At 48.1% G+C, this 27,438-nt stretch overlaps 8 protein-coding genes across 8 annotated transcripts; 3 read left to right on the forward strand and 5 right to left on the reverse strand.

Annotated features, from left to right (window-relative positions):
- Positions 1 to 91: 91 nt before the first annotated feature.
- Positions 92 to 2,657, forward strand: F5Y00DRAFT_229668 (uncharacterized protein). The gene has a single exon (XM_048006800.1). It carries the CDS (start codon positions 166 to 168, stop codon positions 2,509 to 2,511), a length of 2,346 nt encoding a protein of 781 aa, XP_047867351.1. The 5' UTR covers positions 92 to 165; the 3' UTR covers positions 2,512 to 2,657.
- An 804-nt stretch (positions 2,658 to 3,461) lies between these two features.
- F5Y00DRAFT_8887 (60S acidic ribosomal protein P0) lies at positions 3,462 to 5,057 on the forward strand. The gene is made up of 4 exons (XM_048014306.1): positions 3,462 to 3,649; positions 3,738 to 3,878; positions 3,945 to 4,708; positions 4,771 to 5,057. The coding sequence occupies exons 1-4, from the start codon at positions 3,617 to 3,619 to the stop codon at positions 4,775 to 4,777; spliced, it is 945 nt and encodes a 314-aa protein (XP_047867352.1). The 5' UTR covers positions 3,462 to 3,616; the 3' UTR covers positions 4,778 to 5,057.
- A 279-nt stretch (positions 5,058 to 5,336) lies between these two features.
- F5Y00DRAFT_251662 (muts domain V-domain-containing protein) lies at positions 5,337 to 8,570 on the reverse strand (the record flags this gene model as incomplete). Its single annotated transcript, XM_048009851.1, has 2 exons — positions 5,337 to 8,054; positions 8,133 to 8,570. The coding sequence occupies 2 exons, from the start codon at positions 8,568 to 8,570 to the stop codon at positions 5,337 to 5,339; spliced, it is 3,156 nt and encodes a 1,051-aa protein (XP_047867353.1).
- A 256-nt stretch (positions 8,571 to 8,826) lies between these two features.
- Positions 8,827 to 12,518, reverse strand: F5Y00DRAFT_8875 (glycoside hydrolase family 38 protein). The gene is made up of 2 exons (XM_048014305.1): positions 10,492 to 12,518; positions 8,827 to 10,440 (listed from the first exon to the last, which is right to left on the reverse strand). The coding sequence occupies exons 1-2, from the start codon at positions 12,379 to 12,381 to the stop codon at positions 9,091 to 9,093; spliced, it is 3,240 nt and encodes a 1,079-aa protein (XP_047867354.1). The 5' UTR covers positions 12,382 to 12,518; the 3' UTR covers positions 8,827 to 9,090.
- A 1,337-nt stretch (positions 12,519 to 13,855) lies between these two features.
- On the reverse strand, positions 13,856 to 16,912 carry F5Y00DRAFT_8928 (uncharacterized protein). Its single transcript, XM_048014309.1, has 2 exons — positions 16,194 to 16,912; positions 13,856 to 16,080 (listed from the first exon to the last, which is right to left on the reverse strand). The coding sequence occupies exons 1-2, from the start codon at positions 16,643 to 16,645 to the stop codon at positions 14,070 to 14,072; spliced, it is 2,463 nt and encodes an 820-aa protein (XP_047867355.1). The 5' UTR covers positions 16,646 to 16,912; the 3' UTR covers positions 13,856 to 14,069.
- A 1,674-nt stretch (positions 16,913 to 18,586) lies between these two features.
- F5Y00DRAFT_8938 (uncharacterized protein) lies at positions 18,587 to 20,009 on the reverse strand. Its single transcript, XM_048014310.1, has 2 exons — positions 19,483 to 20,009; positions 18,587 to 19,424 (listed from the first exon to the last, which is right to left on the reverse strand). The coding sequence occupies exons 1-2, from the start codon at positions 19,847 to 19,849 to the stop codon at positions 18,790 to 18,792; spliced, it is 1,002 nt and encodes a 333-aa protein (XP_047867356.1). The 5' UTR covers positions 19,850 to 20,009; the 3' UTR covers positions 18,587 to 18,789.
- Positions 20,010 to 20,190: 181 nt separating this feature from the next.
- Positions 20,191 to 23,162, forward strand: F5Y00DRAFT_229674 (Nop14-like protein). Its single transcript, XM_048006801.1, has 2 exons — positions 20,191 to 20,539; positions 20,593 to 23,162. The coding sequence occupies exons 1-2, from the start codon at positions 20,249 to 20,251 to the stop codon at positions 23,020 to 23,022; spliced, it is 2,721 nt and encodes a 906-aa protein (XP_047867357.1). The 5' UTR covers positions 20,191 to 20,248; the 3' UTR covers positions 23,023 to 23,162.
- Positions 23,163 to 24,429: 1,267 nt separating this feature from the next.
- Positions 24,430 to 25,804, reverse strand: F5Y00DRAFT_267636 (uncharacterized protein; the record flags this gene model as incomplete). The annotated part of the gene is made up of 3 exons (XM_048012104.1): positions 24,430 to 24,843; positions 24,909 to 25,634; positions 25,690 to 25,804. The coding sequence occupies 3 exons, from the start codon at positions 25,802 to 25,804 to the stop codon at positions 24,761 to 24,763; spliced, it is 924 nt and encodes a 307-aa protein (XP_047867358.1). The 3' UTR covers positions 24,430 to 24,760.
- Positions 25,805 to 27,438: the final 1,634 nt, after the last annotated feature.

The raw sequence follows: 27,438 nt of genomic DNA on the forward strand, positions 1-27,438 counted from the left end.
GGCTGACGGGACTAGGGACGCGCTAGACCGGCCGGCAGCGGTGATATCACCTTATCAACCTTAAATTTTTGTAAAAAATAGAAAAAAGATTCCTATCTTTAGCAGCATCTTGCCGCTCACTTATATCGTCAAGTACGACACAACATATAACCACGTTCCCCTGTCATGCCTCCGAGAACTGCTATAGTCGAAAACTTTATATGCAGGTCATGTTTATCGACTTTGCGGAAGCGAACGCCCGCGGCGCAATGGGCTTTACGGCACTCTTCGCAAGCTGCGCAACCCCTCGCCTCAGCACCGTCGTCCCGCCTATCACACGAACAAGAACTCGAACGTCAGAAGACTCTGGAAGCTCTGGGCCTTGTAAAAGAGGATAAAAATGCCCGAGTGTCGGTTCATTACTTCGAACAAGGGAAGGGTGGGAGTTTGCGCCGCTTGCGAGATGAGGATGAATTCGGCCAGTCGCTGATGGACCCGGACGGTCAAACTGAAGGCCGCTTAAAGGAACTGGAGCAAGAGCTGGAACAAGCAACCCAGTTTACCAAAATAGTCGAAGAGATTTGGGGGAAACAAGGGGCCGAGAAGTTACGAAAACGAATTGCGACTCAGGACGACTCTTCACCTAAGCCTGCATTGCTATTACCTGAGGAGGACTGGCCCGCGCCAGACCGTACGTATATCGTCCAACTGAACAATATGATAAAGACTGTCGGTAGGAAAGTTCATGGTCTTAGTCTTAAGCGAATCAACTCGTTATGGAAGTATTACTCTGCAGCGCGCATTGCTTTATCCAAGAGGTGGGGATCAGTCCATGAGGACATATGGGATCTACTCTGGCAAATTCTTGCTGCGGACCATGCGAATAATCCCAACCGCATGTCACACATCCACGTTCTAGTTAAGGATATGCAGAAGGCTGGTGTGAGCCTGCGTGACGACCAACAACTCCTTGCCATCGAGGCCTCTTTTATAAGCGGCTTTAGGGAAGATGCGATCACAACCCATAAAAAGCTTGTCACTACACTTGGAGCTAATCCAGAGACTTTTGCGGAATTTTGGCAGCTTGGGCTACGAATGTATTGCCTAATGGGCGATGTAGCTCGAGCCGAGCGGGTTGCTAGCACGCTGCTCGAGTCTCCCCACAACAAAGATCCTCGATATCTACTACCGTTCATTCGACTGTGTGCCGGGAATCCTGCTACGGCAGAAAAAGGATTCAAAATATATCAACAACTAAGGTCCACACTGGGTGACTCGATTACCATCGACGACTACGACCAGATTATTTCATACTTTCTTGCTTCGAACGAGACAGAATTCGCATTTTACATCTTCGTCGAAATGATGACCTCGAACACTATAGACCTACGTGGAGTTCACAGAGTGCCTCCCAGTATCGCCAATCCCTTTTTTTACGGCAAATGGCTAAAGCGGTTAATAGGGGCAGGCGATCTGCAAGGTGCTTACAATGTCCTGCTGCATATGAAGTCTAAGGGCGTCATGCCTCATGCGATCGTAGTCAATGGTTTAATTGGTGCGTGGTTAAGGTCGAGTACCGCTGATAACATACAAAAAGCCGAGGACGTTGCCTGGGCTATGATTAATACCCGAATGCAGTTTTTAGGCATTAGAAAAGACATGCGAAACCTTGCTACGTATGTCAGGTTGAGACAATATGGAGAGGGCTGGCCCAGAGCGAACCTGGAAACCTTCTCACTGCTAGCAGAAAACTATAAAGATCGTGGCCTCCATGCCAAGATGGAAGAACTCTGGGGTGCTTTTAGGAGTGCAGAGATTGCGCCCGATTCATTCATATTAAACCAGTTGCTCTTCTCTTATCTACAAGATGGGCAAGGGAAACGCGTCGCCTCTCTCTCGCGCGATTTGACCGAACACTATCAAATTAAGCCGGACTCATGGACTTTTATGGTCCTTTGGCAGGCATTACCGATCAACCGCCTCGTCCAGTTACCGCCAGGACAAATTCCTGAAGAAATATCGAGGACAAGGTCCCTCTTTGCCGAACTGGTTAAGTCAGCCCACATCTTTGCTACAAATGGGATCGATGTCAAGCTAGCCAGGTACATTCTGCACTCATTTCGTAAACTTGACGACAAGATTGGCCTTCTCCTAGCGTATCGAGCGTTGAGGCAGATATTTAATTTCACGCCCCCGGAAATCATAATTCTGGAGCTACAGGTAGGATCGATGGATATCGAAAGGACCGGGAAGGGTAAAGGCGGCCTCCGATTGATGCACGCCGGGAGGCAGGTCGAGACCTATCTGAAACGAAGACATCAGGAACTCATCGCGTCTGGAGAGCTTCGCGCAGGCGTCAACCTACCGGACGATGTGAAGAGGGAAGAATTAGGCAATTTCCTCGATCAATTCATACAAAACCAAATTGCGGTTCTAGAAGATCCGAATACTGAGGAGTACATCACACAGGCAGCTATAGAGATGGGATTGCAAAACGAGGCACCAAGCCCTGAAGCATTGCCGGATATATGATCCTGTACATCTGATATAACAGATATTCACAAGTTCTGTATAAAACACTCGACGATAGTGCACATTAGCTATCCACCTCCTACATACTCATGATAACTGTATGACTAGATAGCATCACTGGCATATATATACCCTATTTATTCTTATATTCTTACTACAATGCTTTCATGTAAGTGTTTTCGTAGACATTCGCTGGGAATTCACAACCGAGAGCTTGGTATTATATGACTTGAGCATCTTTTATTAGGGAAAACCTATTGTCTTGCCCTAATTCTTAGGAGTAATTTAATAAATATGAGTGAAGTAATTCCTTTGGAAATCTTGAGTGAGGTATAGACACCGTATAGTAGGCATATATGTACATACACTAATCTATCAATCTTATGCAGACACCCACGATTTTCCCACCAAAACTCATCAACTTTACAATACAATTACATAGCGAAAAAAAATAGATAAAAATATAAACCTAACGTTTTTATGAATATAATTGATTATATTTAATTCTTATATCTTTTTTTATTTAACTAGAGTATATTTGCACCTTTTATTATGAAGTAAAATTAAGAAAAATATTTCCCCCACCAAAAAGTTTAACTTTTTGGTGGAACAATTACTTTTCTTAACTTTACATAGATTTAATTCTATCATTATACCTAATAACGCGTAATGACTTATATAAACAGCTTATTTAATTAAAGCTTTAATTTAATTTAAAGACGTTATATTTTTATCTATTTCCTTCGCTATGTAATTGTATTGTAAAGTTGGTGAGTTTTGGTGGGAAAACAATGGGTGTCTGCATAAGACTGATAGATCATTGTAGTAGATACATCCTATGAGTAGATAAGAGATAAGGCTCAGTTGAATGTTAACCCGGCAGCCTGGCAGCCCGGATGGAAATGGTCAGACAGAAAGCCCTAGCGGGGGGCAGTTTTCGGAGTGGGTCCAGCACACATTCGGATGTCGAAAAAAACAATTAACCGAAATTCCACCCAAGGGTCAAACTTACTGTGACTTTTTTCTGCTTTTCAGAATACCCTCATCAATCTCCATCAACCAACAACATCGGCTTTAAAAATCCTAACTTCACAAATAAGAAGACATGGGAGCCAGCAGACAGAAGAAGGCGGAATACGTACGTCGCAATTATTTGCTCACCTCAATGGCTTATTTTGTTTTATTTAGTAACTAAGAAGTAATTATTGACAATCGGTTGCGCATAGTTCCCCAAGCTCAAGGGCTTGCTCGAGGAGTACCGCTCTGTTTTCCTCGTCACCGTCGACAATGTCAGCTCGCAGCAGATGCACGAGATCCGACAGTCTCTCCGCGGAGAGGCTGTCGTCCTGATGGGAAAGAACACCATGGTGAGTCGAAAGCTGTAAATCGTTCTTATGTTTAGCCAACTCTTGGGACTAATCGCGATAATTCAGGTTCGCCGTGCCCTCAAGACCTTCATTAACGACACCCCCGAGTACGAGCGTCTCCTCCCCCACGTCAAGGGCAACATCGGTTTCGTCTTCACCAACGGTGACCTCAAGACTGTCCGTGACAAGATCTTGTCCAACAAGGTCGCTGCCCCCGCTCGTGCTGGTGCCGTTGCGCCGGCTGACGTCTGGGTCCCCGCTGGCAACACTGGTATGGAACCCGGCAAGACCTCTTTCTTCCAGGCTCTCGGTGTCCCCACCAAGATTGCCCGTGGTACCATCGAAATCACGACCGACTTGAAGCTCGTCGAGTCCGGTAGCAAGGTCGGTCCCTCTGAGGCCACCCTGCTCAACATGCTCAACATCTCGCCCTTCACCTACGGTCTGGGTATCTCGCAGGTCTACGACCAGGGCAACACCTTCCCCCCCAGCGTTCTCGATATCGGCGAGGAACAGCTCCTTCAGACCTTCACGAGCGCGATTACCACCATCGCCGCTCTGTCGCTCGCCTTGAACTTCCCTACCCTCCCCTCCGTCATCCACTCTCTCGTCAACAGCTACAAGAAGGTCCTCGCCGTCGCCGTCGAGACCGACTACAGCTGGCCCGAGATCGAGCAGCTCAAGGACCGCATCGCCAACCCCGATGCTTACGCCGCCGCTGCCCCGGCTGCTGCCGCCGAGACTTCGGGTACTGCCGCCGCCGCCGAGGAGGAGAAGAAGAAGGAGGAGTCCGAGGAGGAATCTGGTGATGAGGGTTTCGGTGGTCTCTTGTACGTTCCTTCTAACTCACAGGCCCACAACTTTACGATCTTGCTAACACATCTTTTCGCAGTGACTAAATTTCATGACATGATCGCGGTGTTAACGGATTGGCATCAAACTGGGCTTCGGTTGGGTTTGCGAGATCTAGACGTGCGAAAATCGACGGTACATAGGTCTATAACGGTCAATTGAGACACGTTGCAGAAGAGTCAGATGCGTCTGTTTACTTGTGATATGATGGTTGCATTGCCACGTATAGAGCTTTGCTTCCTCCTAAATGGTAAGTTCGAATCCTATTTTCAATTCCAATCTTTCTGCGTGTTCTATGATTATATAAATGATATCAAGAGCTTTTTAACCCTGAATATTTCTTGATGACACACATCACCACCCATATGAGACACTTTCCCCCAAACCCGTTTTATTCGTACATATGGTACAAAGAGTTGAGCGCTGACTCGCTTCCAGAAATGCAGACTACCTTTCCTGAACCGTAAAATCATATGGCCTTCTCGCCGTATTTTGCCTATGTGTGTAGACTGGCTGCTACTTCGTATCGTATCGTATCGTATGGGTATCTTGTCGTAACGCCGTAGCTCTTGATCGCCCTCTGCCTCTCCTGATGCTCGTTATTAATTAGGCACACCCGCTATTTTGCAATATCTCCCTCGCAACGGCAATAGCAGCTTCGGGTAAATTAGCCAAGCGCGCTACCTTCAACGCGTGACTTTTCCGGTTAACGCCCTTTCGTAACTTATGCACGTAGACGAAGCCTCCCGCTCCATCCTCTTCAACATCAGTACAGTACGTATCCACGGCGCCTCCCTGCGCAACCATCATCCCCCGCTCGGCAGCCAGATCCGCCAGCCCGTGGAAATGCGTAGCGAACAGGGCCCGGCTCCGATTCACCGTAGCCAGATGGTACAGCGCGGCAAACGCCACCGCCGTGCCGTCCTCGGGCGTCGTGCCCCGGCCCACCTCGTCCATGATGACGAGGGATCGAGGGGTCGCTAGGCGGAGTATGGCGGCCGTTTCGAGCATCTCGACCATGAAAGTGCTCTGGTCGGCGGATAGGTCGTCGGCGGACCCGACGCGCGAGAATACGGCGTCGGTGATGCCGAGGCTGGCGTGGACGGCGGGTACGAAACTACCGGCTTGGGCGAGGATGGAGATTAGCGCGTTTTGGCGGAGGTAGGTGCTTTTGCCGCCCATGTTGGGACCGGTTATTAGGAGGAGGCGGCCGTGGCGGTCGTGGGTTTGGTGTTGTTGTTGTTGAGGGGGGTTATCGGGAGTGTCGGGGGAGGGTATACCGCCGAGACAGCAGTCATTCTTGGTAAAAGAGCGGCCTTGCTCGCGGAGACCGGCTTCGACGGTGGGATGTCGACCGCCGAGGACGATGTGCTCGCTACTAGGAGAAGCAGCATCGACGTCGTGGAGTACCGGGCGCGTCCAGCCGTGCTCGGCGGCTAGACGGGCGAAGGAGGCGGCGACGTCGAGCTCGTCGAGCGCGGAGGCGTTGCGCCGTAGTTTAACGAGGTTGGCGACTACGAGGGCGCGCAGCTCGGCTAGCAGCCGCTGCTCTTCGACGGTGACTTCGTAGCGCGTCTGGTGGATGCGTCGCCCGAGCGTCGTCCACTCGGGGGCGTGGAACGCCCGCGTGCTGCGGCTCGAGCTGACGACTATTGCCGCCGTGGCGTTATTATTACTAGTGTTATCCCCGCTCTCGCCGTCTTTGTCTTTGCTGTCGATGATCTTCCGCATGTCCCTGGCGCCCTTGACGTGGCAGACGTGTCCGAGGGTAGGCGTCCAGCGCAGGGTTAGGCTGGCGGCGCCGTAGCGGGCGCGCAGTTCTTCGGCGAGCTCGGATTTCTCGTGCTGCAGGGATGATAGCCTGGCGTGGAGCTCGCGTAGGCCGGGACTAGCTTCGGGCTTGCAGACGAAGGTTACGTTGTCCTCCGAGTAGGCGTCTCTTATCGAGGGGCTCTGCTTTCTCTTTTTCATAGCCATAGCCATAGCCCCCTTGGGTAGGGAGGAGGCGTCTCCTGTCGTACCCTCGGCGGCGACGACGTCTTCGGCTAGAGTCAGGAGTTGGCTTGTTTCGCTGTCTTCGTTTCTCTGTTGCTGGACTAGTCCTTCCTCGTCGATGGACGTCTTGATGCGGTCGGCGAGGTGGGCCGGCTCTTCGAGTGTGATGCGCGAAAGGAGAGACGTGAAGCAACCAGCAGCTCCTTTGCTCTTAGCCCGTGAACTCTTTTTAGTGGATGCCCCTTTCGAAGATTCCAGGAGGGAGACGATATCCTGTGTAGCCCGTATAGTGTTGCCGAGAGCAATAAGATCGTCCGGATCTCCACGACCAACCGCAAATTTCTGAACCAAGCGCTGCGAGTCGTGGCTGCGCCTTAGCAGCATGACCATCTCGTCGCGCAGATCCGAGTGCTGAATAAAGTGCTCGACGAGGTCTTGGCGGGCCTTTATAGTCTCGAGAGACGTCGACGGAGCGCTAAGCCAGGCGTTTAGAAGCCGAGCGCCGCCTTTGGTAACAGTTCTGCGGACGGCGTGTAGCAGGCTCCCGCGAAAGGTGCCGTCTCGGATCGTCTGCTTGATCTCGAGCGAGCGCATGGTGCTCTTGTCGATGGACATGACGGACATGTTGTCGTAGCGCAACGGCGGCTGCAACTTCATGCTTAGGCCTTGCAGGCGGTCCCGCACGTACTGCAGGAGTAAGCTCCCGGCGCGGACTTCGTCCGGACTGAAGTCCTGCGCTGTTTGTGTCGAGATGTCGGATTCTAGCATCGGGCTCCATTCCGACAGTGGTAGAAACTGGGTATGCGGCGAGAAGGTGACCAAGTGTTTGTCCTCTGCTAGTACGCTGAAGAGCTTGTGGTCCCGTTGCGATTCGAGGACCTGGTCTACGACCACCTCTCTCGGACCAACACGCGAGAGGATAGACGCCAGTGAAGTAACCGTCGTAGACTGTGTATAAAACTGCCCCGTAGAGACGTCTATCCAGGCCAATCCTATCGGCGCAGCAGCAGCGCCGGCTTGTAGCGGTGTTAAGTGTCCTAGATCTATACCCTTGATATTACTACCAGGTCCAGAAATATCAGCCTGTTGCTTCTGATGGTCGGCATGAATCGCCATGACATAATTATTAGCATAGGGGTCGATGAAGTTTTCATCGATCAACGTGCCGGGCGTAATAACGCGTGTGACCCTCCGATCGTGCATCAGCCCGTTCGACTTGATCTTGTCGCCCGGGTCGTTGGGGAACTCCTCCGCGATGGCGACGTAGCAGTTCAAGTCCTGGACCAGCGTTTTCAGGAACCGGTCTAGTTGGAAGAACGGGAAGCCAGACTGGAAAGCCGTCAGAGTTATGCTCGTTGATTAGACAGTACGTATATAAATAGTGATATAATAGAAAGTAATAATTACCATCGGCACCGGCCCAGCATTCGTCTTCTTCTGCGCAACCTTCAAATTCAACAGCGGCCCATACTCCTCCGCCTGCTCAAAATACAACTCGTAAAACCCCCCGACGCGCGTGAGCAGCACGCACCCGTCGAACCGCTGCATATTCATACGCGCCTGCAGGACCACAGTCGGATACGCAGGCCCCTCATCCAGCTCCGGGAGGGGGGCCGCGCGAGCAGCAGTAGCAGCAGCAGCAGCTTTTTTGCCCGGTGGTTTGATGGGGCCTTGCGGGAGGTCCTCTAGCTTCATCGATGATCTAGTTTTCTTGCCCCGGACCTGCTGCTGCTGGAGGCTTGTCGTAGTCGGCTTTCCAAATACATAGTAGAGTGGTTGAGTCCGGCAGCCGATCCGGCTCCGGGCGAGCGCCCAAGTCAGCCGCCGGCACGATGGACTATTCATATGGTCCAGAATATTGACAACAATTAAGTTCGACTTATAATCCCTTTTTACAAAAAAATTCTTTTCCTTTTGGTTTGATTTCGTCGAATTTTTATCGTGTGTTCTTCAGTTTGTAAGCGTTGGGGATTCGGGAGGCAACATTTATGAGATGTGATGGAATCCCGCATACTGTGGGCTTTCCGCTGTTTTTGGTTGCATTATACAGTTTCTATGGCACCTCATAGAAGAATGCACACTGTGTATCCCGACTATAAAATCGACTAAATTAGAGTTAAGAGACAAGTTCATTATTTCTACTAACTAGGTCACTTTAAAAAGTATTCAAGCATCATATCCGAGCTAGTCAATTTGATGAAACTCGTATAGGAAACCCGCTATTCCTTAGCATTTTGTAACCCTTTTTTTTATCATACTTCAAACCCAGTAGCTGGTAGATCCTACCATGTAATCCTCCTTCCGGGACGAAGCAATATAGCCATTAACGAACTAGACTAAACAACTAGCATATTTAGCGACGTAATTACAACTGCAGTCTGTACGTCGCAACTTCGAAGGGGTTAAGGGTAATCGAGAATGCGCCATCCTTATTCAACTTAATTTCTTCCCCGTCGTCCTCCAAGATATTCGTCTTGAACACCTTTTTAACATCCCAAGTCGTCTTAACCGTCGCCGTGCTACGACCGCCAAGACTGTCGTAAATCCGGATGATAACGCTTTGTCCCTTACGACGTGGAAGCGAAGCGTCGTGAGATACGTCTTCGTCATCCTCCCCACGCTTTACGCAGTCTAGGATTAGGGATTCATCGCCCGTTAGCTTAACCGGGTATTCCGTAAGCGCAGAGATATCCGACGTCTTAGGTGCTGAGAGGACCTTTATCGGGTGGTTGAAGTTATATCCAGTGCGGACGGTTGTCGCACCTAATCCGCCCTGATGGGGTAGGATGGCCCAGCGGATTGTATGCTTTCCCATATCTGCGTGCGCATCAGGAGCCTTCGGAGACCGCAAGAGAGATAGGCGCATAAGGCTTCCACAAGTAGCGAAGCCGTATTTGCTGTCGTTGAGGATCGAGACACCGTAACCATGCTCCGACAAGTCGGCGAACTTGTGGCAGCACACCTCGAATTTCGCCATGTCCCAGGTAGTATTGTAATGAGTAGGTCGCTTAACAATGCCGTACTGGGTCTCGTAAGAGGCTTCGGTATTCCTAATATCCACAGGGAATTCAACCTTTAGGAACTTCATGGTCTCGTGCCAGTCCACGTGGGCAGTGCATTCAACAAACGACTGCTGGCCGTCAAGGGCGGCAGACAGGCTTAGGATCGTCTGGATGGAGCTGTTTTCACTAATCCTTGCTTCCGTCAAGACGCTGACCCGATGTTCCTTGTCTTCGAAGATTCTAGTCTTGCCATAGGGTACTACTTTGCGAGTATCAAGATGGTATACCTCGACGTCCCACGCCTGCCAGTAAAGTGGTTTATCATCGAAGATGACGAGTTGATTGGCTTTTTCTCCCTTTGAGACGATTTCGCGCTCCGCCTTGCGATCGAATAGTGAGGTTATTGTACCATCCTCGACTTGTACTGTCAGTTGATCGTTCTCTAGGACGAAGACACCATCCCTGATTTCCTTAACGCTAACGGCTTTGGTTGCTCCTGCCTTGAACGGCTTGATGTTGATGAGGTTCTCAGAACCACAGGCGACACCGACTTCGGTCTTGGAAAGCTCAACGACTTCCTTTCTGTGCCAGGGGAGAGTATTGAGGGCGACAATTCTACCACCAGACCCAGCGGGCCCTGCCTCGGTAACACCGAAGAGTTGGTAGATGTCTTTATATATAGCCTTGCCTAGCTGGAACACTCTAGCATATAACTGATCTAGGTTAGCATACTGCGTTTTTCTAATGCTTTTGAACCAACTTACCTCATCTGAGTCATCATAGCACATCTCAATGGCACTCCCCGGAAGACAATCGTGGAACTGACAAAGAAGCGTTGCTTCCCACATTTCATCGAACTCAGCCTTTGGATATTTGTAAGATTTGAACTTTAGAGATGCGATAGTGGCTAATAATTCAAGTTCTCGTAACATAAACTCCGACTTTCGGTTGTTACGCTTGTTGTTCGCTTGGGTTGTGTATGTACCGCGGTGAAGTTCGAAGTAGAGCTCACCGTACCAGGTGACTAAGGTGTCGCCCTTCTCCTCGAGCTTGTCGAAGAAGTCATCCACGGAGTTTCCTAGGTGCACTCTAGGCAAACGGCCAACCTGGTCGCTGATACCACGGCAACGTCGCAGCTTCTCTATGTGCTGCCAGGTCGGGCCGCCACCACCGTCGCCTTTGCCGAAGACCAATAGCGATGTGCTATCTTGATCCATTGACTTGTGTTGGGAGACACTGCGCTTAACATCCCCAAATTCGGCTTCCGAGGTGTAGGTCTCCGCTGGCGGCATGTGGCATATTACCTGACTTCCGTCGAGGGCGACCCAGTTGAAAGTAGTATGGGGGAAATTATTGATATTGTTCCAGCTAAGCTTCTGCGTGAGGAAACGGTTCATACCAGCTAGCCGGCATACTTGAGGAAGTTGGCTCGAATACCCAAAGGTATCTGGAAGCCAGAATGTCCGGCAGCGCTCTCCGAAATTGCTCTCGAAAAACCTCTGACCGTATAAAAATTGACGGACAAGAGACTCGCCGCTCGGCAGGTTAGTGTCGTGCTCAACCCAACTACCACCAATTGGATGGAACCGACGTTCCTTGACCTTTTGCTTGACCCGATCAAAAGCATAGGGGTATAAGGATTTTAACCACTTATACTGTTGTGCTTGGGAACAAGCAAAATTCAACTCCGGGTATCGATCCATTAGGTCACATTGGTTCGACCAGGACCTCGCCACCTTTCTCTTCGTCTCGGCCCAGGGCCACAACCAACAAGTGTCGATATGGCAATGGCCAATGCCAAAGACCTGGGGATTGAGTCCGCTATCATAGACCTTAGAAGAGTCGACGTTAGACCCGAGATATTCTTGAGCAATCTTGCGGCCTTTCTTGATCGACTCTTTATCGCCGAGGACGTATGAATCGATAATACTTGTGGCGACATTCAAGGCCTTGTGCTGTTCCCACGAATCTTCGGGGAATTCCCTCGCAGCATCGCCAATGATCCAAGTGTCGATCCAGAGTTGCCGGGCATCTAGATTGACGGCACAGATATCGGCCTTGACAAGCTGGAAATATTTGTTGGGGTCTGGTGGTTGAATAGTATCACCACCAGTTGGATTGCCAAACATACTATTGCAGGCCATTTCAATGTAGATGGTGTGTTCTTTGCCATCTCTGAAAGAGTCCGGGAGGATCCACTCAACACGTTCTCCTCCGCCGGTTAGACCCTGCAATGGCTTCCCGTCTTCAGTCCAGACCATGCCTTCGCTGTTGGAGTCCCATTGGAATTCCAAGTGCTCTTTATCCCGGAGGTCGGCGGGAACACGGAGCACAACTTTGAACCAGTGTGTAGACCAAGATGGACCGAAAGCTTGGCCAACGGAGGTAGGTTTATACTCACCAGCCACGGCCTCCTCAAATGTCGGCCTTGAGAGATTCGGGGCGGGCCACGTTGAGAGCTGAACATGGGGAGGTCCGGATGCGACGCCCTCAAACATCATAGCAAGGAGGTTCCGCTTCTCCCATTGTCCCTTAGAATAGAACTGCGTGATACGCTCCTTGTAGATGTGGGATATCCGTTTGCCGACCGGGGTAGGTGCCCGGAGGGGATAATCGGTCGAAACGACCTTCGGTTTCGTAGTTTCGCCACCCATAGCAATTACCGGGACCAACTCTTGGTTTCTTGCTGATATGTCCCTGGAACAGCCAGGTAAAGGTTAGAACGCTATAGAGGATGCAAGCAGTCCTCTGAAAATAAACGAGTAGTTATCAAGTAACTTGTGTTTGTAGAAGGTTTGGCCACGATACGATGGGACCACTAATGGAAGTACTCGTACGTATAAAAGAAGGGCGGAATGGTAACACAACGAGCTTTAGCTCCGCTGGTAATGAAATGTGTATGTGAATGCAATGGTGTAATTGGATAAGCTAGCTCACCAATGAAATGGAATGTATGGGATTGTGGCTAACAGCTATGTAGTTGGAGACTTGGAGTAAACAAACTTGGTGAATCGGTGAATTGGACCTCTTATGAGCTAGCTACGTAGGTAGGTTATGCACTATGTAAGGGTATAGGTAAGCTCGTTATATACTAGTGGGTGCCGAGGGTTCCTGAGACGCAGGGGCTTTCGAGGCCGCTAAGGCACGGAGGCATAGGGGAACAGCTGACAATGGGCAGCTGCTTGGAGTCTTTGCGGGGAAACGCCTTGGCATCCCCAAAAGCGAGAGCCTCGAGGACAAATCATCGAACGTAGGTACGCACGGCCCGCACTTACCCCATTGTAATTCACCGCTATCAGCCTTATTACGTATGTATTTAGGGTAGCTGATCTAGGTAGGTAGGTGAGTCGAGACTAATATTAAGTTGAATCGAGTTGAATTCTGCAAGATGGATATGAGTTAATATAATTGAATAGGTCAGGAGAGACGAGATATTACGATAGGGTTGAATAGGTTGGTCAATAGGACAGCAATCGGATATTGTAGGAAATGGAAAAGTAAAAAAATGACATGCTTAAATAGAATGTGAAGGTCGGCTGAGATTATGAGATACCATAATCTGTAGGACAGATATAATTAGGTGCCTACCTCGTATCATAAAGAGACATTCGGCAGTTACGAAACTAAGGTAAGAACATCTCGATATCATAGAAAAAGTAAGTACTTATAAGGTTGCACAACAGTCCGATACAAATCTTGTCAGACACGCACGTGTGGCCAAGCGGTCGTATAAGGGGCAACTATATCGTGTGCATTGATCACAAGGGAAATTAAACCAACTATTTCACTACAATAATATATCGATAAACTTTACAACGATGTTTAGACTCAGTATTGCAAATGCGTATATTGCAAATGCGTAGGTTACCTCCTTATTCCACCTGGATTACCAATACATCGAATCTAAAGGAATAGAAGCAATAAGGCGTGTTGGATGGATACTGTCAATATTGACATCAAGTCATGTTGTATTATGATACATCTACTTAACGAGTAATCGAGCAATTAGAGGTAGCCGCCTATACGTCTAGTCTCGCTGATCCCTTTCAGACCATTCTTCCTGGGGACATTGCCTCCCCCATTGCTTTTCCCAAACCAACCCGGGATGAATATACATGCCAATATAGACGCGAAGAGGAACACGGACTACGGTCGAATTATAAGTAGTACTAAGGTGAAATCTTTGGTATCATTGGTCCGAAGCAGTCGTTAATCGCGATGCGTTTCCCGTAGAAATAAAATGGCCGGCCCTGCAAGTGTACAGAGAAGAAAATTATGCAAGAATGAAGCTGCAGGTATTCTTGTTGTCATTAAGCAAGATTTAATGCCATAAGCATAGCCATTAGAACGCATCTTCCAGAGGGCAGTCGATGCTGTCATGCCCGTCTCTCTCACATAAAGCACACCACTTCTCCGGATCTACCACACCGCTATCCTTGCCGGCCAAGGGCCCTAAGTCTTGCGGGTTAGGGAGGATTTTAACAGCAGCCGGAGGAGGGGGAGACGCGATAACTGCCTTGGGCTTCATTGGGGATAAGGGACGAGGTGTATCGTCTTCATTAACACTGGTGGGAACCGACAGGCTCTTAAAGCTCTCTTGGGACTTGTCGGATGCTTGGTCACCCGCTGTGGTCTTGCTTTGCTCGTTCTGGGATCCGAACATGTTAGTGCATGTAAGAATATCGTGGCCGCCAGTCTCGCAAATCTCGCACCAGAGCGTGCTAGTCTCAGTAACGGATGAATATGCATCACTCTCGGGCATTGTGTCAAGAGTTTTCACACGCTTGTGAGCAGCGTCAGGTGAGCGTGTGTCGCGCGAGGGGACTACAGTCCCCTTCGAATCGCGATACGACGATCGGTTAGCGCTGCTGATAGTAGTGGAGCTAGGACGATTCATTGACGCACCGGCGCGTCTGAGAGTCTCGATCTCGCGCTCGAGCTCCTCTTCTCGGTGGCTCTTGTTGTCGATGAGACCGCGCAATTCGAATACTTCTCGCTCCAATTTTTCCCTTGTCGAGCGGCTATCGAGCGAATTTGGCCGGGAATTGACCAGGGAATTATTGCGCTGTGGCTGCGTAGGCGTCTTTTCCGAAGAATCCGAGGCGGGAATAGAGTCCCTACTGAGGGAATGGATAATAGCCTTGAGACCTCTAATCTCATCTTCCTTTTGTTCTAGCTCCTTAGACATAGATAACTTATCCTCTCCGCTGTTACCCCCATTCAAGGCAGCGGCGGCTTTCTCACGCTCTCTTCGTAATTCTGTCCTTGTCCTTTCGACCTCGCCTCGTAAGAACTCAACTTCGCCACGTGCTTCCGCTTCTCCTCGACGAGCATCTTCTAAGCCTTCCTCAAGCTCTTGGACTAGCTCTTCGAGCTGCTTAAGCTGGCGCGCGACGCTATCGACATCCTCGTGTCGCTCCTGTGCTTCGCGGAGCTCTTGCTCCAACTCGCGGATTTTAGCATCGTAAACCCTCTGAGTTTCAGTGCTGGCCATCTCAAGAGTATCGATAGTGCTGCGAAAATCCGCTCGATGTGCATCAAACTCGGCAGTAAGTGTGGCAATTTTCTCATTCTTCTCTCTAAGCATCATTCGAAGCTGCGAACTGTCCTTATCGTCAAGACTACCTGCTCTCATCCTTCCGGTATCCGACTGATCTATTAGCATCGTAAGCTCGGATAGACTACTCTCCATTTCAGCCAGAGTAGATGCTTGATCCTTCAATTGTCGGTCTCGGTCTTCGAGTTGGGCTCTGAGTCGTTCAATTTCCTCCTCGTTTACGTGAGCAGCCCGTGATGCGGGGCGCTTAAATAGTGACGATGCCGACCCGATGCTCCCGTTGGTCTTAGGATGCAAGCCCACAGGCGTAGTTTCTTCCTCGTCGTAACTGAAAATCGGCCCCATAGCCGACGCGCTTCTAGGGAGTATGCTTGGCTTCTTATCCAGTCTCAACGTCTTGTTTGGATCCCCAGGAACGCCTCGTATACTTGCTCCCAACTTAGGGACAGTAGGGGTTCCATAGCGAGAGGGCGCCCTCGGGCCTGGTGTCGCTGTCATCGGTCGGGGCGCCGGAGTTAATGTTAACTTGCGAATAGGCGATTCTGGACGTGGTAAGGATGGTCTATTTCGTTTGCCTTGGGGGCTTGGAGCTCTGGCTGGGCCGAGAGACTTGCTAAAGCTCGGTATTGAGGGAGTCGGGGGTGTATAGTTCGTGGCATTCTGACCGGCGACCCTTAATCCAGGGGTGGGAGGAAGGGAACTTGAAGGCGTAGGGGGCGAGTCGCGTTGCTTAAAGAGTTTATGAATGGGTACAAAAATGCCAGAGCCAGGAGTCGAAGTAACAAAGTAGGATATACTACAAGAGGTATTGGTAAGTAAGAAACAGATCAATACGGAACGAAATAAAATAGAATAAACGCAAGTGCGGATAGATAAGACGGGTAGATAAAAGGGAATGTCAAGATTTACCCATCAACATCGCCGCTATTCTTGCCGCGTACGGCGTATTCGGGATGCAGCTCGACACCAACAAAGGTGCCTTTCCTTCCGGCAACTGAACCTACAAAGCGAACAGTTCCAGTCATATTTCCAGGAACCTCGACATTATCACCCAAGTCGAAGCCATCGCCGGCGCCCTTTCCTGGCGTAAAAGGGGGCATTTTGTTCGTTGAATCGGTGAGGACAGTATCTATGGCGTAGCTCTCGCTGTCATCAGGAATTGAGGCTAATGAGCCAGGGGTCAGTGCAGCAAATGAAGCTTTGCGCGCAAGAGCGCCCGAGCTGGGAATGAGTCTCGAATGTGCAGAATAAACGCTATTGAGGTTCGGTGTAGAAGCGGTAGCGATTCCAGATTTTCTAGGGGACCGAGACAGAGTGTGTTGTCTTTGCGGCTGCGGTAAAGAGAAAGTTGTCGAAGCCATAGTGGGCAAAGACTCCCCTTCCCACTCTTTATTACACTCCTCGGCGTGTAGTACTTCGTAGTTGTTTTTTTTTAGCCCGCTATTGATTTCTGGAGCGGGGACCTTAAGCTCTCGTCCAATCCAATTATCCCACTGGCTCCCGGTTCTCCCACTGAATCTCACTGATGGGGGGGCACTTAGGGGCACTCCTATAAAAAGCCCACTAAAACAATGGGCTGGACCGGCTGGTAGTGGGCTTCTGATAGCCGTCGCCGTCGCGTAGGAAAGAGGGAACTGATTCCAACCAATGATTCGCAGCGGAAACCTAACAAGCTTGGTGCACTAAGACCTAGAAAAGATTAGTTGCTAATAAGAGAAGAATGTACGAAAGTACAGTGGTCCATAACAACCGAGCCAAAATAATAAAATAAAATAACACATTAGGATTTGCAAATACCAGAAAGCAACCACAATTGACCGACCTGGGTTGTCCAAGATAAGTGTAATTGAAATACGAAATATAATAAAGAGTCTGACCACGCCGACAATCTCAAGACCCGGGCAATCCTTGATAGATGTATGATGGAAGCTGCAAGATCCTGAAGAAAACAAAACAAAACATATGTTTGATGATCACCGTTCAATGCGGGTTTAGCGTAGCAGTGACTCCCGGGGTTTTAGATCCGTGATGAAGACGATTCCTTGTCAAGTGGTAACGGTGACGGTAGCAGCTATGATAGCGGCAGTAGCGATAGTAATGAAAACCACTAGGTTAAAGACAAGTATTAAAGAGCAAAGCTTGCAATTACCATTTCCTACCCCAAATCTATCATGGACGCAATATGAAGCTTACATACTGCGCCCGAATTCCGTGAGGGGTTTCGGCGCCATAAAGCTGTAAACAAGAGCTAAAGCTATGCCAATAATATCTCAGGATTAACATGCGCTCGGACGGCAAGACCTATCGTTTTCGGAAGCTACTTTGACGCAGCAGTATAGCAACGCCGCTGATGCTTTTCTGCAGCATTACGCGCTGCGGCAAACGAGCATATGCAGGACGGCGTGCATCATTGGCTTATACTAGATTAGCCAGATGAAGGGTCACGAGCTTTTTTTTTATGTTTTTTTATGTTTGTTTACAATGACAACCTATCAATGATACAGTGATAACTGCCAAGAGACCTCGTCAGCTCTTACGACCTTGAGATTCATTCCGGTCAGAATTCAACATATCATTACAGCAGTAAATTAATACTCCAAAGGTTACTTACGTCCGGGTATTAATAATATGTAACAATCCGTGCTAGGATCCCTGGCTTATTAATGTATGAGATAAAGCTCAACGATCTTGCGTCACTTTTATTGGGGTCTGATTCCCAAACCATGCTAATGGGCTCGGAAGCTAATATAGCTCCAACGTGCAGTTTAAAATAGGTACCTTCTATGGCCTAGGTCGCTAAGTAAACCTACTACTATTACATTTCGAGTAAGATGGGTTATACCTATTGGGAACGATACGTTACCACTTCTTACATATAGTTTAGACATCGTCCTGAATGAATACGTGGTGTGTATTAATGTACATTGCCAGAAACAGGTTTGTCGTATTAAGATGCTCTTAATCAAAAGCACGCTTCGATATACGGCGTCAAATATGCTATACGATTTGGAAAGGGTTCCGTGTACTATCATATCTCATTAAACAAGTTCCTCTGTGTACAGGGTCCTTAACCTCGGAATCATTAAAGTTACTTGAATCGCCCCCAACCTAGAAACACAATAGCAAGTTATCAAATAACTATGGGTACTAGAAAGTAGATTATATTAGTAAGAATATCAGGTCCAAAAGGTGAATAGTTCTTACATTACTAGGAGCTTTTTGTACGAGCATGTTGCGCGATGATAAGACCTCTAACGAATTCCGATTTTCCGATTGAGTCGAAGATGATCTTGAAGCAAAGTTGACTTGACTCAGTCTTCCGCCCTTCAAGAAAACTTTACCATCCGAAAATATTGCGTTGATAACTTTCAAGTTCTGTAGCATTGAAGACTTCTCATATAACAGACGCAAGCTTACAATCCGGGAGTCCAGTGCCGCTTTGAGTGTCGGAAGTCATCCATTGGGCCTGAATGATAACGACTTGGTGGTAAAGAGTAGGTCACGCTTAACTGTTAGAGTCGTGCTCCCGCTCAATAATGTCGCTTCGTCCTAGCGAATGTGTTCCATCGTTCAATACCATAGCCTCTCGATGCCTCCTGCGTAATCGTTGCTCTTCGGCACTCTGGTCATTCACCCGAGGAACAAGTTCGGCCCCCAACGCATCATCTTGGTCGTTTTCGTTTGTCATGTCAATCTCTAAAACGACTTTAATGCGATTCGACCTGTCCCGCTTCGACTTCCTTGACTTAGTAGTCAGCTTTGCCTTCTGTAAAGCAGCGCGACCCGCCCTGGTTGTTTTCAAGTGAAAGCAAATATCACTAATCCGATTCTTTCTCCGATCCAAGTACATGGCAAAATTGTTCTGCCTTTCTTCCTCTCCGTCCCCCCACGGTTGCCTTGCCAGCCACTTCTCGACAAAACCAGCTTCGATTAATTTGTCGACGCCGTATCTGTGAACAAGCTGAGAAACCAGCAAGAGACAGCGCCGCTCACCAATGTCCCGAAGGTAGTATTCATCATACAAGGGGTCATCAAGCTTCTCGTGTTTTACATCGTCAACGGATAATTCCAGCGATCTGACCAGGGCGCTGTATGCCCTTCGAGTATTGAGCATGTTCAAGGGCTCCTGATAAGTTTCTTCTACATGCGAAATCAGGGAATTAGTCGTGCGGAATTTAGGGGATCGTCGAATACGTACTGTCTTCCATAGCAAAAGCGAGCGCTCTCAAAGCCTCCATACGTTCATCATAGTTCTCTCGAGTGATGCCCCATAAAAGGCTATATATTGTGGAGGCATCATTAACAGCCCGTCCGGCAATAATCTTCAAAGCTGTATCACGTATCGCAAAGTTGTAGTGACCGAGAAGGCTCTCTAGGGTATCTGATCTGAGCGAATCTTCAGTTTCTTGGGTGATATACTGGGTCTTTGGTGGCGTTGGTTTGATCTCAGCTTCGTCTCGATAGTGTTCTAGAATTGTTGTCATGCCGACGAGGAAGCCCACAGTAGCCAGGCCAAAACCAACGGCAACAAGCCGCTCATCTCTGAGGAAGGATGGGAGCCCCATTTTGTATGAGCTATTGAATTAGGTACCCATATCAATAGCGACCATTCGTAACTCGTAAAAGTAGCTAATGGAACAATGATAATAGGTAGTTTACACTTAAGAATTGAAAGGTTAGGTAGATTGAACAGTTCCAATGGAGCTTAAAGTCTTAATGCGCCTTATCGATAACATGACAGCATGGGTTGCCAGAAGGACGCACTGACGCAGAAGGACGTCAAAAAAGGTGGCGCACCTGGTCCCCGGGATCGACAGCCGCTGCATATACGGTGGGGCGATAAGATAAGAAGCCTAGCTGCAACGCAAAAAAAAGTCGAACTGAAAACTTATTATCTACAAGCACTCAGCGCCTCAGATCCCCACTACTACAGCGTACGGTCATCTGCGCCCAGGAGTTCTACGATGGCGGGTTCTCAGCTCAAAAGGCTAAAGGCCTCTTTGAGGGAGAAGGGCGTCATTGGCCCTCAATTATCCAAAAAACAGAAAAAGAAAAATGCACAGGATGGAAAGGCAAATAACAACCGAAGATATCAAAAAGCAGCAGAGTTGGAGGGTATTCGAGAAGCGTTCAATCCCTTTGATCTAAAACATAATGCCCGTGGCCCCAAGTTCCAAGTCACTACGAATAAGCCAGCGGCTAGCAATGCTGCTAAGGGAAGGCCTAGCGAAGCAAAGTCGCTCGGCGAGGAAAGGGTGAGTTTATATTGAGCGAGACGTTGCGCATCTTCCCAATTAACAAGCTATAGCGACGTCAAACTCTCCTTGTTGAACTTAACCGGCGCCATAAAGTAGGAGGTATACTCGATCGACGATTTGGAGAGAACGATCCGCATATGGCGCCCGAGGAGAAGATGAGAGAAAGATTCGTGAGGGAGAAGCAGATTCATAAGAGTTCCGTTTTTGACCTCGAAGATGACGAGCCTAGCGAGGGATTGACTCATCTTGGAAAGTCATTGTCGTTTGACGGCCCTGGTTTGGTAGACGACTTTGAGGAAGACGACATCTCGGCCGGATCTGACGTAGCCACCTCGGACGACGAGCATCGTGGCTCGAAACGTATGCGGCCTTTCGATAGCGAAGCCCAGAGTGACGATGGGGAAGAAGGTCAACCGGAAAGAAAAAAGTCAAAACAAGAAGTTATGAAGGAAGTCATCGCGAAGTCAAAATTCTACAAGGCCGAACGACAGGCAACCAAAGACGCCGACGAGGATCTACGCGAAGAACTCAACATGGAGCTCCCAGCCCTTCATGATTTGTTGTTCAACCGAAAGAAGGCGACAGATAGCACAATCACTAACGAAGCAGAATCTGCTGCTGCCGGCAAAGAGAGGATGGAACGTGATTACGACTTAAGACTCCGACAATTAGCACAAGACAGGAGAGCACAGCCGACAGATCGGACCAAAACTGACGAGGAAAAGGCTGAAGAAGAATCAAAGAAGCTTAGAGAGCTCGAAGAGAAGAGACTCAAGAGGATGCGTGGAGAAGAAGTTAGCGATGAGGAGGATGAGGAGGACGTCGATAATGACCAGTCAGACGGTCAACCAACAAACGGTCCAATTTTATTCACAGAAACAGAGGAAGATGACTTTGGGCTAGGGAAAGGGATAAGAACTCAGCCAACGGCGACGGAACTCGGATTCGATGATGAAGACGACTTCATAATCGAAGAGAACTTAATAGCCAGTGACTCGGATCTAGAGCCCATCGAAAGCGATGCATCGTCCGACGAAGATTCGAACGCTGAGGAGGACGATGATGAATTTACGAAAGGGTTACTAAACGACGAAGAAACACAAAACCCGGTGTTTAGCGGTCAACTTACGGGCTCTGCAGTACCAACTGACGCCAAACAAGATTCAAATGGATTACCTTACACTTTTCCCTGCCCACAGACCCTGAAAGAGTTTATCGACTTAACACGAGGGATCTCTATACAACATTTACCAACAGTCGTGCAAAGAATTAGGGCGTTGTATCACCCAAAATTGGACAGTGGAAATAAACCAAAACTTGCCAACTTTGTGGCGATCCTCGTTCAGTATTTGGCATATTCATCCAACCAGGCGAAGCTGCCGCCATTTTCTATACTTGAAAGCCTTATCCGACACATCCACTCTCTCACAAAGTCTTTTCCAATTGAGTCGGCAAATGAGTTTCGCTCACAGCTCGAAAGCTTTGGCCACTCACGACCGCTTACCCCGAATCTTGGTGATTTGGTGATTCTAACTGCGATTGGAACCACCTTTCCTACATCGGATCACTTCCATCAAGTGGCGACTCCAGCTGGGCTGCTTATCGCACGAAATCTTGAGAGAGTTCCGAAACAAATTACAGATTATGTTCAAGGAGTATATCTATCCACCTTAGCTCTTCAGTATCAGCGGGTTTCAAAACGCTATGTGCCTGAGGCGATGAACTTCTGTCTCAATACGCTATGTGCTTTAGCACCGGAGAAAGCTGAAGGGACTTTAGGACAATTCCCAGTTCATGAGCCCATGTTAGGGATTCGAATCACCGGTGCCCAGTCTCTCGCAGTAAGGAAGCTAACCCCCGCGGACTGTATTAAAGATGATGTCTCCGATGAGGAGGCCCTCTCAACCAAACTTGCAATACTTACTACCACTCTCGGTCTATTAGACGCGGCGGCAGATCTTTACAGTGGAAAGTCTGCTTTCTTCGAAACGTTTGAGCCGGCCAAGAATGTTCTCGCTCATCTAGGTAGCAAGTCATGCAAAACCAAGTTTCCAGCTGCTCTAAATGACCAGATTGAGAAACTCCAATCCAAACTAGATAAGATGCTCAGGTTAGCTCATATGGCGCGACGGCCCTTAGAGCTCCATCACCATCGACCCCTTCCCATCAAATCAGCCATTCCCAAATTCGAAGACTCGTTCGATCCCAACAAGCACTACGACCCCGATCGCGACAGGGCCGAGCTGTCCAAGCTAAAGGCCGAACACAAGAAGGAGCGCAAGGGTGCCATGAGAGAGCTGCGGAAGGACGCCAACTTCATGGCTCGCGAACAGCTCAGGGTCAAGAAGGCCAAGGATGCTGCGTACGAGAAGAAGTACAAGAGGCTAGTGGCGGAGATCCAAGGCGAGGAAGGCAGGGAGGCCAACGCGTACGAGAGGGAGAAGCAGATGCGGAAACGCGCAGCGAAAGCGAAGAGATAGGGTGGCGGTTAGTGATATGGGTTAGGGGTATATTATTAATAGCACTTACATTGAATGTTAAATTTAAGTGTTTACAATTCTGTTGGTTTACGAACGAATTGTTCAGTAATCAAAAAATAACCCACGGGCCAAAATATTAGGCGTTGGAGTTATTCTCGAAGCTTACGAGCCACAGTCCCCAATGAAACCTCGTATTACGCGAATCCTTCGCGTATCTCAAAAGCTGGGAGTAGATATGCCAAGGCTCGCATAGATTTCAAGCACGTCAGCCATCTTGTCGGATGTTGAGTGTGCATGTATACATATTTAACGATCCGTTCTCCTTTCCGTACACGACTAGAAGGGGATGGTAAATAGCTTGTTCGAGATCCTTTCGGCGGATCCACTTGGTTGCCGCTTATGAGTGATGGGAATTACTATGTTGGGTATTTTGTGGTAGGAGGTATATTGCGGCTCTTGGTTATTATGGGGTATTGGGTCTGTTCTATATTAACTACCTCTTACATACATAGGTACATACCTAGGTTGGTTGGAGGAGCGTATGTAAAAGGGTTTAGCTTTCGATATTACGGCGAGTGCTTAGGTTAGGTATAATGTTTTGAGAAGTCTATAGGCGGAGTTGCGTATTTTTATTTACTAGTTGTCGCAGTGAAGTTGTACGTTTACTGTATGATTATTTTAACTAGGAGTATGTCAAATCCTCCGAATCCACGTATGCGAATTTAAGAGGTGAAAAAACGTGACGCGACTCATCGCTGATAGTTATGGTAGTTAAGGCTTCGTCTAACGAACTGTCATGGCTTTAAACTGTTTAATTTCGATTTTTTTTTTCAATCTCTTATTTCTATACTATTCTACTAGCTTAGATGGATGGTTTACTAGGCATGATAGAGTCGTACATCTATTCGTTTAACGTCTATAAAATTTTGATAGATTCGTAATTGCGTATAATGGGGCTGCCCCCTATGCCCTCAGAGGCGGTATTTATATCATATCTTTTCAAAGTACATCTCCCTTTATGGTATATATTGATAGATTTCTCAGAATCCTTTAGTGTTTCTCCGTGATATCAAGGCTCCGCCTCGATTTTAATGTGATGGTCTGCTTGATTTTCGAGAGGATCCGTGAGGCTACATGTCGCTCTCGGTGTTTCGTTTTGATCGGACCGGGCGATGTAGTTGGGTCATACAACATATTTTCGTCCTTGTCTTCGCTCTGATCCATCTCTCGTGCCTATGTAAAGTCATTGCCCCTCCCCTAGTACCCCAACGCCTGTGTCTAGTCATGACACACATCCAGAGTTGCCCCTCAAGTCTATTGGGATGTCACACGACCATGTGGTGACATCCCCGTATGGAGTGTACCTCTGCGAGGAAACAGCTCATTTGTTAATATAGCCTAAATATACGCCCAATCGTATCTGCACTATTTGGCTTTTTCGTTACATAAATATTCTCCCTAAGGGGTTGCTACCAAAGCGTGCCCGTCATTGAAGACGATTTGCTGGCCGTTTCTTTTCGGTGCTGTTTATTTATTTGGTGAAAAGCAAGTCGGTGTACGTGCGTATAAAGGTAAGCCGAGATCTGATATACTCGGCAGAGTCCCGGAAGGCGATATAGATCAGAAGGCTTGTTTAATCCGACAATGCTGGACATCTCGGTAGCACGACTTAGAAGGCCTTGGGTTTTTCATCGGCTACAATACTCGGGCCAGTGGTCCTAGTCCGCATGAAACGGATCTAGCGACGGCCACTTGGGATAGGTGATCCAGAGACTTGTCGCATGCTTTGGTATTTCCGAAAGTCAGTGTTCACGAATTGTGCTGGTTACCAAGTAAGTATATAGTCTCATCTCCACGAAGTTACAAAGGTAACACGGATTGCTTACCTGTTGATGGAGGCGTAGCTTGACAGGTTGGATACCTGAATTCCACATTTTGATGGCTTGACCTATTCTGTGCTAAGCTCCTTCTCTTCTGTATCATAGCCAAAATCTGCTGTTGTTGAATATGGCTATATCCTGCGAACCTCTCAAGTTCTACCAACACATCGTCTTCAAGAGAGGCGACCCATAATTGTCTTTGAGTTTCATCATTGCTATAATTCGGGTTAGATGAACTCGGAATGTTTCGGGGTTGTGCCAATTGGTTATGGCGGTGTTGCGGTGCGAAGTTGTTTGCAACGAGCAAAGGATCCAGTGGGATGGGAGGCAACGAAGGCGTCGAAGGTGCCGACGTGAGAGATTGTATAGTGAATTGAACCGGGTTTCCTAAAGAATTATCTCCAACTTCGGTGGGGATGAAAGAGTGCGCATATTCGTTACTGGTAGGAAACGTATTGTCTGGCTGATTGAATGAGTTCATCCAACCCTCATACGCGTCGTGGCCGTAGCTTGGGACTGATGAAGATATGGAGGGACTTGCAGCGGCCCATTGCGCTACGGCAGGCACCTGAAGTGCCCCTGGAACAGGGCTACCCGAGGCTTGTCTATCTTGAAAGGTCCACGAGCCGTTGTATCCATCTGTCTCATCGGATACCGAACTCATCGAATCTGTTTGAGAATCAGATTTCAGTATCTCGTCAAGTAGAGCTAACTTTTGCTTGCGCTTCTCTCCTGAGGCCTGGCGTCAGCGAGATGTTTTGCGACGAAGCTGGCGATGGTAACTTACGATATGCACGGGACGCGATTCTGTTCTGCTCTTTGCGCACGTCACTATTTCTCTTCTTGGGTTGTTTTGTTCGGGTAGATGAAGCGAGAGGAGTATTCGTGCTAGCCTTATCCATGGCGCCAGCGAGGTATAACCTGTATGTTAAACAAAGTCGATCTTTTGGGTTTGTAGTTCCGAGAATCTCGTTTTGATGTCTAAGCAAGGAAGTGCGGGAATGAAGAGAGTCATTATATAAAATGGAGTTAGGAGATAGATGCCTCGTTAGCTAGTGTAAGTAGACTGTAGACGTGGGATACGAACAGCCCTATCACGATTAATCTTTTTTGAGTCGGTACCAATGTAAGAGTAATGTACGGAATAATGTATATCGATTTCCTAAACCCGTCTTGATTCCACCGCTAAGTGGCTTCTCTCTTTGGGCCCTGGGGTAACCATGTACCTTTTCTTATGTATGTAGAGGTGAAAGCTTCGATGTGGACCGCTATCCAAAATTCGGAATTTATGAATACCAGACGTGACAGCATGACAAGCATACATACATGCCTAGATAGACTAGAACGCTACCAGCAATCTTGCTGTCATCTTGTTGGCCCGATGCGACTCCATCGCGCAACCCGATTGGCAAGAAACCAATGAGTATCATAGTATCATAGCGTAGTATCGTATGCTTCCATACATTGTCACATCGTTTCCTAGGCGAAATTTAGATGGCTCGACAACACGCGAGGCTGAAAATAGAACATACCCCGAGATCTTCAAGGGTCAGGGTCTACTACGAGCCCTATAATTGGTTACCCTTAGTCATCGTGTTACCAAGCATTGACTATTTGGTAGTTTCCAGGGTCCCCGCCAATAAAACATAAGCATACATTTTTTTCGAGAAGCTTGATTCGGTAACCATCGCTCACCTCAGCACCTACTTACATGTATGCATCAATCATGTACAACTCTAGTTTAATGATTAGTATGGTATGTCTCATGTGGTCAGGTTCTCCTTACAATGCTCACTACTATCAAGCGCAATATCGATCATCATGGCGTCCTGCCTTGTAAGGCTCCTAGTAATTCTACTGAAACTTCTTAGCTTGAACGGCAACGCTTTAGGGAACTCATATTCCTAATAGCTTCACGATAGCATTCATTACACACTTATTAGACTAGGTTAGTTATTGAGTATATATATGTAGATAGAAAGACCATACTAAAATTAGCATTCAACCTTAGCTACATATAGACAAGTGAATGACATTAACTAGGTACTTTTAGGTTAACTAACTAAGTCTTTACCGCCTTCAGTAGTTTAAAAGAGAAATTCTTCTAATTACCTAATATAGTTACTATTGTCACATGTGCATGTGATAATGGATTATACATTATCTAGTAAATATAGCGAGTGGCTAACCTAATGAAGCAAGTGTTTAAGTGTTGTTTTTGTCTAGTTATTGTTTAACGGACCAATCCTTGTGCAACGGGAGCTGAGGACGGGAATATAGTGTAAGTTCCAGGCGGAGGCGGTCAGGGTTTGCTGACCCACTTAAACCCGCCCGCACAAGCCCGCTAGGATTCATCAGCTCGCAGCCCTACTTGCCCTATTCTATTCCTGCCGTACGCCATCTATCACGACTACTAGGTTAGTGGCTAAGCTGTTCGAAATGACGACATACGCCGCATCTATTTGAATTCCAATTGCTTGTTTTACTCGAGCATCCCGGAAATCGAAATTTCAAAGAGAATGAGGAATACCTAGCT

This window comes from Daldinia vernicosa (assembly GCF_022497035.1).
Source record: "Daldinia vernicosa strain CBS 139.73 unplaced genomic scaffold F5Y00scaffold_10, whole genome shotgun sequence".
NCBI lineage: Eukaryota > Fungi > Ascomycota > Sordariomycetes > Xylariales > Hypoxylaceae > Daldinia > Daldinia vernicosa.